The 11894-nt window shown below is 33.6% G+C and overlaps 1 protein-coding gene across 6 annotated transcripts in view; it reads right to left on the bottom strand.

The window, feature by feature from the left end:
* Positions 1-497: 497 nt before the first annotated feature.
* Positions 498-11894, bottom strand: part of LOC134530983 (sulfite oxidase) — a 124967-nt gene continuing 113570 nt past the window's right edge. For all 6 annotated transcript variants that reach the window (XM_063366386.1, XM_063366384.1, XM_063366385.1 and 3 more), the window contains one exon: positions 498-1270. In XM_063366386.1, the coding sequence (XP_063222456.1) occupies positions 1139-1270 (132 nt within the window). In that variant the 3' untranslated portion in view covers positions 498-1138. The remainder of the gene's footprint in view (positions 1271-11894) is intronic.

Raw genomic sequence — 11894 nt, 5'->3', positions numbered from 1 at the left:
ATCTGAATTAAAATCTAATGTAAAAAAAAAAAATTTGCAGGTCACACAGTTTACATTATATGCTTTGGGTATAGCTTTAATTATGAAGTAGGTGTTAAAAAAATTCTAAGATACAAAATCATTATATTTTCCATCTTAAAGCTCTGTTTTAATGTCTGATAAGGTTAAATAACTGAAAACTTTAATATTTCTATTAACATGTTAAAGTTATTTCCAATGTTTACTAACTGCATATCTGTCAATTACAATATACTTGAACTGCTAATCATATGATTTGTTTAGCACAGCATGATAGGGGTGAGGTAAACCTATGCTAAAAATTCTAGCATTTCTTACTAGAGCTGCTGCTAGCTTGCAGTGGATGAACATACACTGGTGTCATAAATATTTCTGAATAATATATATCATTGTATCACTTTAACTGAATTCAAGTAAATAGGCGATGAAGGAAGCAAACAGTTACTAAGGCAGTGACCACATTCAAGAACACAGTTATGTACTTGTGAACCCACTCACTTTACTTGCCGTTGTGGTGTAGTAGAACAATTTTTTGCTTTTACAAACACATTAGCCAGCTAATCACAAGGTGAACATTGAAGTTTTTTATTTTTACATAAATAACACTGGCACAAATTTTTACATGAAAATAAATTTTTCACTTATTTATAAATACATGAATTTATTACAATCTTCTTGAGTTTACACCAATACTTCATAAATTATAATTCTTTTAAGTGCATGTATTTGTCCTTGCAACTCAGCGCAAAGTAGCACGCTCTTAGCGTGTTCAGTGATCAGTTTTTATGCTACTGTGAGTGATGTATCAGTATGAAGTTGTGGTGGTGATTTTTGGCCTTCTTGAATAGCTTAAGTATTTAAAATTGAATTAAATACAATTAATAAAATATTTGCATTCATTTTTGAAACTTCTTATATTTACCCATACCAAATAAGATAATTTCATAATGATTTTTCCACACAGTAGTGGGTCAAACAGGTAGATAAACCAAAGATTAATTTAACAGCATAAACTAATCATTAATAAAACTATACACAACAACTAAAAGATAATTAAAACACAGCCATAAATATTTCCTTATCATTGCTGGAAAAGTACATACAAAATGTAACTACTACATTAAGATTTATCAATGAGAACTTTCACCTTGTGATAAGCATTGCTCAACACTCCTCGTAAGTTCCAAATATTTTCAAAACTTTCTGGTTGTGTGTTGTAAGAAGAGTCCACAGCCTTGGACCACAATTCCACCTGAAATACAAAAACCATTAACTGACACACATCCTTTTTTTTCCCTGCAATTTATTTATATACGTTCTGTCACATATCTAACATAAGAACTATGAAAAAAATATTAGGGCTGTCCTAATCCCACTAATTCCGATACAATTTCCCAATACCCCAATACCACTATCGATCTCCTCATACCACCAACAATAAATGACCCTACCAACACATATACAATTACTGGTCACAATACTGGAAGAAATTATTTTTATATGACTGATCTGTTGGTGAATGTCGTATTTTATTACTTATTACCCCTTAATTCAAAGCAACCTACTGAAACATTGTTGAATAATTGTGCTTCATTTATTTTTTATGTGGACTTCATTATTTTTGTGTACTTGTAGTTAACCAGCACCAGCTGAATAATATTTTTAAGATATTTCTTTAAAAATGATAGTTAAAATATTCCTAACTATAAAAAAAAATTAAAACTGTTTCCTATAAGCTAGTTATTGTATAACATTCCAAGCCGGCAACAACGCAACTGAGAAAAATATAATTGTAGTAGGATATCATTGTCAAAAATACCTTACACAGCCATAGAGGCATGGATGTATACAGAGGAAGAAAAATTGTGTCCTTCCTTTTGTTTTATTACTCCTATATTGTACCATGGACCCTCCTTCCCAAGGAGAGACACTGAATTCCCTAAAATGCCTCCCTTCTTTATGAGATTTATACGCCCTTGCATTGAGGATGTATAGCAGATTTTGCTGTATCCTTGAAACAAATGTAGGTACACTGTTTCCTTATCATAACCCCAAAATAATAATACTATTAATATAACGTTAACCCAAATGTTTTTATGGTGAATCTAGGAAAAAGAATAAATGCAATGGAAAACACAATTCAAATAGACAGCTCTTGAAAATTTTTGAAATTAGTATATTTATACAGTATTTACAAGTGATTTTCTATTGCCACTTTTGTCAGTACAAGTGATTTACATGGCATTTTTTGAAACAGCAAGCCATAATTCTAAAGTTTTATCCTGTCTCATCTATCAAGTCCCATGCTGAGGGTCATGAAGCGGTTAACAAGAGTAGTCTCAACTGGCATAAGTGATGTAGTTTACAAGCTTACAAGCAGAGCATGAGGTTTTTCCATTGCTGTGAGCTGTCAGTAGCTCTGTTAATTCAAGTTCTTGCAGCAGCACAATACATTTGTTTGCGATTATGTGACCCTCACATTTAGATTCAGCAGTTTTAGTAATGATCACTGCAATATTTTTGGATGAATAACATATCATTATTGAATAATTGAATCCATACTAATATGAGATGCACGTGAATACACACACATTAAATAATCAATAATCCCTGATCTCCAACCTGTAATTAGGCGCATAAAAATGTATAACACTACTTACGTATCACAAGTACGTAATTTTGTTCACATTTATGTATAATGATAGCATTCTGTATTAGCAGTGGATCTCAACAAATACTTAGACCAAAATTATTTACCTATTACCTTTATTAGAAAAACATTCACACAGTATGTACCCTAAAATCACAATATGTATTATTAATTTACAAAATATAACACAGTTGTAATTATTTGTATACATTATCTGACAACAATTTTTTTCTTAATACAAATATAAAATATCTACAAAAAAATGAAATAAATTCCAGTGCATACTGATTCCAGAAGTAAGTACCCACTTATAATGCATAATTAATGCACCTATATTTAAGGGCGTCAAAATTTGGATTAAAAAAACCTGTCACATAATCGTCGAATGATGTTTTTGGTCCCGCTATTAGATTCTGAGAGCTTTATGTGGGTATTTTTTCCGTATTAAAGAATGTATTTTAAAGTAGATATCTAATATTTATTAGGACATTACCACTTACTTATTTAATTAACGTAAATACGAAGTCCGATGTGTAAATTTTCTTTTAAAGACTTTTTAAACATTATAACCTTTATCCGTTCGTCTGCATCGCCGCTGTGTACCGCTTATGAAAATGTAGCCATCGCTAGTTGGCATCATTCATGTTTGGTTATGTTGCTTCCCGTATAGAGCGTGCACATGTAATTGAATATCGAAATCTCGCAGATTGCATGCAACGCGCGCTCTCTGTCGAGTGCCGAGTTAACTATATCTGATGGCCCCGCACTCTTTCGTGGTAAGTATGTACTACGACGATAGTTATGTGTTCGTTCAGGCTCGGATCGCAGATTTTGTTTTTATATTTAAAGTTGAAGAAAGGTTTTTGTTGCATGACTAAATTGTTTGGCGTGCGTTTTATACTTCACTTTTTAAATAAACGTACTTTCCAAGAATGGGTTTTGTTTTTATGGATAACTACCTAATAAAAAAAAAATTTTCTTGCATAAACGTTGAACCCCTACTTTTCAAACTTGATTTTAGTATAAAATGTCCAACGATTATGCGATAAAACATGGTATGCGCGTTAGAAGCTATTTATACTTATTTGGTGTAGCAAAAAAAAAAAAAATTTAATATTGCCTGCAAATAATTAATAGAAATAAATTAATAAAGCACTTGAGGTATATTATAAATATGGTTGGTAAAATAATATTTCAAACAAATTAAAAAATTAATAATACATCAACAAGTGTAGATTATTGTAAAATTACTAGGCCTGTGCGAATATCAGTTTTTTAGTTCAAATACAAATACGAATATCAAATTATTCATGTATACAAATATCACATTCGAATAGTAAGAATGAGAATTAGAATCCCACTAAAAAATATTTTTCCCATCATATAACAACTTCTGGAAAATTAGACAAATAATAAGAAAATGAAAGGTTAGTTAAGTTAAGTCAGCTACAAAAATTATATGGAAAATGATTATTAAAATATTTAAACTCTGAAATAATTGTTTTTTAAATTATGCAGCTAACCTAACTTAAACTAACCAACAGACCAACCTTTCATTTCAGTTCTTATTCACCTTATTTTCCACAACCTGATACTTCTACATACTGATCCAGAAAATTTCCGTGAACCGTAAAATACAGTCAAATCAATTAAAAATCTATTTACGAAAAACGTGAATATTTTTTTTAAATGCTGTGTTCCCAAATTAGTAATTGAATGAGCTAATATTTACATATTTAAACCCTAGTCCTTCAAGGGTTTTCGATGTTAACGGCAGCCAGGTAAATTTTATTTTACTTCAGCAATATTATAAACACAATTTTTGCTAATTTCATCTGGAATCTTAACCATTATATACATTTCTTATATATATTTTTGAATCGCAACGTTATGTTTCATCTCAGATATATACAGCAAGTAAGCTGCTACTCTATCATATGTTAGATTGATTGTGACTACTGACTTATACACCGTTCAAACGACAATTACTTCTTTTAAAACCCACCTCAATGTAGTTTCCGTTTTTTGTGGTGTTGTAGTCCATGGTGTTGAAGTTTATTTTTTCCTATGTCTGGTGCATGTAACGAAAAGAATACAAATAATATTTTGTTTTTAAGTTTGAAATGACAAATATGCCGTGTTTGGAATTGTTTACGTGATTTTTTCCGTTACTGTTTAGCGAGACAGTAGTGAAAAAAAACTTTGAATGCTCGTATGTTTAAAATGATACTTATTGTTCATTTTTTTTAGTATGAAGGTGTATTAAACATCAAAAAAGGGTACCGTATTTGCTCGCGTAAAGGCCCCGCCCGCGTATACGCCCCCCTTCTTGTTCTGTAAACATTTTTGAGAAAAAATTTTAAAACGTGTTTTTCTGGGTTTATCTAAGGGCAGGGCAGCTTGGCATGCATCAAACAGCAAGCCATGTATTGTGAGCGGCGGGAGGTGATTTTGTAAGCGACAGTGATACAGAGACTGGTATTATAGTTTGTTCGCTCTCAATAGGACTGTCGTGAGGCGTGGCAGACGTACGCAGTTAGTCGTATCTCAAACGACATGAAGATAAAGAAAACTGGACTCGCACGCTTGTGTTGATGTGCAGTGTTGTCCGAGAAGAAGAGGGGAAGATGAGGGGAAGTGAAGGAGGAAGGGAAGTGGGTGGGGCAGGTACTGGTATTTTTAACACTCCTTTGTCTGGCTAGCTGGCAGGAGGGAGGTTAAGCCACGCCTCTGCCTCCCCCCCCCTGCCCCCGCGCTGCCTCTCCCCCCTGCGGACTCGCTGCCTCTCTCTCCCTCCTGCCGCGTCTGCCTCCCCCACCCTCCCTCATTAGAACAAAGACGCACGACTTGCCAGTCGTTCCGCCAGCTGTTTCATTTAATCAAAATTTAATTGGTGTTTAAATAAGTTGTGGCGGTATTTCATTTTGCTTTTATCAAATGTTAGAGTTTCATACCTAAAAAAAAGAAAAATCTATTTTTCCCTCCAAATTCCCGTATAGACCCCCTCCCCTTTTTTGGAGTCGAAAATTTGGAGGAAAAAAAAACGGGGGCCTTTACGCAAATACGGTTTTTTATGGCATAAATAACTTAAACTCAACAGTGAACGTTGGTATATGACAAACTCATGAGTATTTGTAACTCAAAGTATTCGTAAGCAAACAAATATTCATTATTTTGAAGTGTTAGTATACGAGTTTGAATGAAATACGATTAGTTTAGTATTTGTATTCGTATTTGAAAATTCAAATTTTGCACAGGCATAAAAATTACACTAACATTGATGAAGACTCTGCTGCCACATACATTTAGTGTAAAATTAAAACTTCTATGTTTTGGTAAATATGCCATAGCTGTTGGTGTATTTTTACTCTGTTTTACAGGCTAAGTTAAACACAGCCAGTGCCAGTGCCACGTGTTTACCCCCCCCCATCATCCTTCTAATTTCTTAATTCCACTAATTGTCCATTATATATATATATATATATATATATATATATATATATATATATATATATATATATGTTTCAATCCCTTCTAAGTGTTTATGTTTTCAGTTATACCATTAGGACAGAGCACTTTCGGAATGCACCCCCACACGGGCAGTTTACATTCAAACTTAAATACATAATAAATATGTGAAATTATAAGTAAAAATAACACCACACAATTAATTGTAAATAAGTAATAAGCATGTGAAGGGTTGTAACTAGGGTTGTGCGAATGTTCGGTATACCGAAACCTAAATCGAAATTTTGCTACTTTCATTTTCGATTTCGGTAAGAATTTCATCTGTCGAAGTTCGTTTTTAGCGAAATATTTCGAGCCAAACGAAAGTTCAATAGCTTACCGAAGTTCGTTTGTTCTAGTTGAAAAAGAACTCGTAATTAAATTAAAATGTACAGTAGAATACCGGTACAATAACGTACCTCATTATAACGTATATTTAGGGCCACCTGAAAGTCGTGAATAAAAATGAAGTATTTCGTCATTATAAACAGGTAAAAGCGGTATAAAAATTTGTTAAAAAAACTGAAAAGCGGTGCTAAAAATCGGCAAAAAAAATTACCGGCCAATAATATTATTTTTTTAAATTATTTTTCCATTGAATTTCCTATACAAATATGCATATATACACTTTATTAACTTTAGAATAGCATAATATATCTAATTAACTTAGCATATAATATATAATGCATTTATAATCAAGCCACTTAATGCATATACCTTGCAATAAATTTAAAAAATATATACATATATAGGTATATTTATATTGATAATTTATTTAAATAGTACAACAATGTTGTATGCTTGAAATGGTTGGCCTGAAGTATCAGACTGCAGTTACAGGAATCAAGTCTTTTCGCAGCCACTCCACACTATATACAATACTTGTGCAATACTTGCACATCATAATTTTACTTCCTTCATCAAAAATCAAAAAACCATCACTTTTAAATTCCTTTACACGTTTTTGGCATGTTGAACTAACCAACAATTAATTACTTCGAAGAAATTTTTTTTTTTTTTAAATTTCAGGACCTAATGTGTTGCATTCATTGTGAATACTGAACATTTCCAAAACGGCGCCATTTTGGAATAGTGGCGATATTGCCTTTTAAAAACATTGTGCTGTATTGGATGGATAACTTACAGTTCAAATAGAAACCACAAGCACAACATGAAATCTTCCGAAGTTAAACGTTATCTTAGGTTAGGTTGGCGTTATTTAAAATACTTAATGACCATAAAATAAAAATATTTTAATCCTTTAATTATGGTGCTTTTTTACTTGCGATCGGAAAACTTCGGAACTGTTCGGGTGAGCGGCTTTCTACATCTGGATAGACACATCTATGCATAGAAAGAGTCTGTGACTCTTTGGTCAAATTTGCAGTATCAACAAAGAAGATGGCGCGTGACTTCGTTAATAAAATATATTATCACGATCGTTTCGACGGATGGTTCTATTTAATTTTTTTCCGACAGCTTTATATATACAAGTTATCTGAGGTTAGAAAAAATATATTATAAATTGGTAATGTTGCTACGGGAAAAAAAATACTGTTTGGATTCCAATCCACATCCCTTACCGCATGAATTTATGAGAATACAAGTTTAATACTCTACTCACATCAGATTTTTAAGGATTGTTGAAATTTCTTGCCGTGTTTACAGTTATAAAACGTATTGCATATTATTTTCGTAGTAAGGTGGTACAAGTTGGCACTGTCTCTGTTGTGTTGAACAAAGGAGTTAATAAATATTTTTTTGCGTTTTTCGCGTGTTTTATCGTGAATTGTCAAAAAAAAGGCGAATTTCGTGGGAAAATCAGATTTAATGAATGATTCGCGTTTTTCGTCGTTTTTTCGCGATCGCGAAAATTGCATGGCCCTACGTATATTTCACTTTAACATATTTTTTTAAAGTCCCCGCCAAAAATCACCGATCGTATCATCGCCATACAAAACGGTTTCAGTTTAAAGTATCATATTTTCACTATAACGTTTAAATTCTACTAGTAGCGTGGCTTTACTACACCAAAATTTACTTAAACTGGTAAATAAATTTCCAGCTAAATTATTAATGTTGTAGAACAAAGATACACAAATACCACCGCAACGTATTTTCTAACCTCTAAACCCTCAAAACAAAGTTAACAAACAATTACGCGCACTACCATAGATTATACCGTACGTAGTATGCGACGTGAGCAACACACCACCATTCGATACATCGAAAGACGGAAGTTTCAGAAGTATTAATTATTTATACAAAAGTGTTACGCTACGCTAAAAATACTGTTTGATGTCTGTGCCGGGATTGTTTATTGTTATTGTTGAGTTTATTTTCAGGTTACGTTATTTAGACACCGCATTGTATTTGTGATACAATATGAATGATCCTGGAGATAAAAAGAAACAAAAGCAATTCACGCTTAAGGAAAAAGTGGATGTACTCAGAGAACTAGACAAGGAGAAAAAGCAAGTCGCAGTTGCGAATACATATGGCATTGCGGCTCTCCTGTAGCTATTTTTTATATATATTTTTCTCTTTGTAAAGATGATATGTATGTTTCAGTACTAAGTACAAAAACTTGAGGTCCCTGTAAGTACTTAGCACTGAGATTCTACTGTAATGTCTTTATATGATTTGCATGTTATTACTAATAACGTAATAACATATGCAAATCATATAAAGACATTAATTAGAAAAAAGATTTCCATTAAGATTAATTTACATGGTGATGAAAAAATCTCACGTTAATGAAAATACGGTAAAATCATAATTTGAACAAACATGGCCGATAAAGTAAACAAAATTCAAACGTGATTACAGTAGGCCTAGGTATCAAAACTAAATCATGGAATATTTGAAAAATTATCTGATTCATTTGCTTTCAAACAGTAGTGTAGGTACTATATTCGTAAAACATACATTCCAGAACTGTTAGTACACTATTTAGTATTTACCGTATACACATAAACAAAGAGCGTACCTACTTTTATTCGTGCAAGGCCAAACAAAAACATTGTCGTCGGCTTTATTTAAATTTTACATACTCTGTCTGGCATATAAAATCCTCATAATATACAGCCAATTAGACAAAAAGGTCAACAAGTCACTGCGTGTAATGACCACTTGGCAGCAACCATTTGTTATGTTTTGTTTTGACCATGTCCCTTTGCCTGGCCTACAGCTTCCTGAGCTAGCCATGTGTGACAGTGGTGCAAGATGGCGGCCGTTCTGCAGTAGCCACGTGTTTTTTCATCAGTACCATGCACGTGATAAATATATTATCATAGACTGCGACATTACGACTCTAAAGGAAATAGTCTGTGCGCTGAAAGATCTGGATTGATTCTTGAAATTTACGAGTGACATGGGGCTGTGTTGTGTGGTCTAGGGCGGATGTTGATTATATTAAATAGTAATATTTATATATACATCAAAAGGCACCAAAATGATTTATGCAATAGAATTTATTACTGAAGAGCAAATTTTGGGGCACTTTTTTTCTTTGTTAATTAAAAAAAATTCGCTTAACTTTCGTTAAGTACATATTTATCTCATAGAAAAATTCATTTTCGTTTCACTTTCGCGAAACTTGATAAATTTTCTTTCACTTTCATTTCGTGCGGATGAAGTCACTTTCGCACATCCCTAGTTGTAACATATTTTGTTTCGCAACATAATTCTAAATGACTTAACAGTAACGCAACTGCTTCCTGTTGCCATGACACCGGACCACAGCCCAATCTGTCTCTATCGCCACCCAGTGTAGGGCACACTCCGCACCTCTTAGACTTAACTGTATGTATTAACTGATCTGTTATGTTAACATCCGCCATGCTTAATTAATTTTTAAACCTTTTCCTTAATCTTCGAGGCATACTCCAGGTGGTAGACTGTTTTTCTAAGTAAATTAAGTTCTTTAAAAACATTTTAAACAAATTGACACAAACTCATACTCTAGAACAGGTCACATATTGCCCTGGTCCGCACGAAAGCAGGAGAAATTGCCATTGGCAGGTTTTTACAGTTTCGTTAAGTTTAAAGTTGGTACTACATACTTGTCATCTCAAGTAACAACTTATGAATAAAACTAGGGATGGGCCGGTCGAATCTTCGAATCTTCGAATCCTCGAATCCCACCGAATCTCTCGTATTCGAAAGATTCGAAATTCGAGGGAAAAGATTCGGGATTCGAGGAAAAACATTGATGTAAATGTAGTACTTTAAAAACTTAAATGCTTACAATTTACTTGGCCTGTTTACGTTTTCCTTGGAACACATCCTATTGAGGTACAGTAGAACCTCGTTAATACGTGGTCAGGACGGAGATAATCACGGATTACCGAATTTCACGGACTAGCGATTAAAAGCCCGGAAGGTCTTGTCAAGCTTCTCAGACACCGGCGTGCAGCTGGGTTAAGGCCGTTCACGGTAAGGGCCGGCCGTCTTCGAATTAGTTTCTCGGCTTAAAAATGTCTAGCCATTAGTTCACGGTCATTTACAACAGCCGAAGAGAGAAAGATAAGATCGTGCTGACATTGCGCCCCCCCCCCCCCCCACCCCATCGTACAGCCGAATGCCAGCCAGACACGTCACTCGCCAGGCGCCTGCCGTGCGTTGGCGGGTGGAAACAAACAAAGGGAGACGGGAAGCAGACGTCAGGACATCCCCCTCAAGTTTAAAGAGTGACAAATGTGACAGCTGAAAGGGGGGCGACACAAAGGGTCGGTACAAACAGCGTTGCAGAGTTTGGCGGCCCACGAGATGGCTTGTAGTGTTTGCCGGCCGCCGGCCCGCATGACGTTAATTTTAAGCGCTGACAATTTTTACTTCTCTTTTTTTTTCTTCTCTTTTAAATCGTCCCGGATTATCGGATTCCCGAATCAGCGCATCATGGATTAACAAGGTTCTATTGTATTGTACTTTTAATTCGTTATTATATAAAAAAAAATTATGAAGCATGTACTGATTTGGGAAACTTACTTTATATTCATGAACATGGATGCATTGTCGCTACATTGGCATTAAATAAGGCATAAATCACATATGTATTCTCAGAATATGCTAAAAAATAAAAAAAAGCACATTTAGGATCTAGACTAAATATGAATCTTGTTTTTTTAAAAATAAATTTATAGAGAAATCTGTTACTTAGTAATACAACAATAATGCCGACTTTCATCACAAGTTACGGTCGCACATGTAGTAATAACCATGAAATAATGAATGACAAAAATTAATACATTATAAAATTATTATTTTAATCGCAATTCAATTTTAAATATTCTGATACATTCTATTTATGAATTTTTTTAGGACCAAGTTTGGTTTGTGTAGACTACCAACGTTAAAATATGTATTATCTGAGAATTCCATGATGGCCAACCAATGAATTTGTTAGCCAATCATTTTGAGCAACATAAAAAATAACTAATATTAATTTAAAAAAATTTAATGGGTAAACTAGAGAAAACATTCCGTCACTTTTAACTTCGGGCATATTAATCAGTATGCTTTAGTGAGGCTTCATTTTAAAAGACACACAACAATATTTCTTATGGCCTAAAACCATTGAAGCCAAGATGGTGCCTTTTAGTTTCCATTAAATATTTCAGGAATGCATTTACCTTCATTTGGGACTTTAAACAAATGTCAAGTTGGTAACAACAAAATATTGTTCCGTCGGATGTTGAATTTCGTTTTCCGATTTCCG

Source organism: Bacillus rossius, chromosome 3 (assembly GCF_032445375.1).
Source record: "Bacillus rossius redtenbacheri isolate Brsri chromosome 3, Brsri_v3, whole genome shotgun sequence".
NCBI classification, from domain to species: Eukaryota; Metazoa; Arthropoda; class Insecta; order Phasmatodea; family Bacillidae; genus Bacillus; species Bacillus rossius.
The sequence above is the reverse complement of the archived record's forward strand: the minus strand, read 5'-3'. Positions and strand labels throughout refer to the sequence as shown.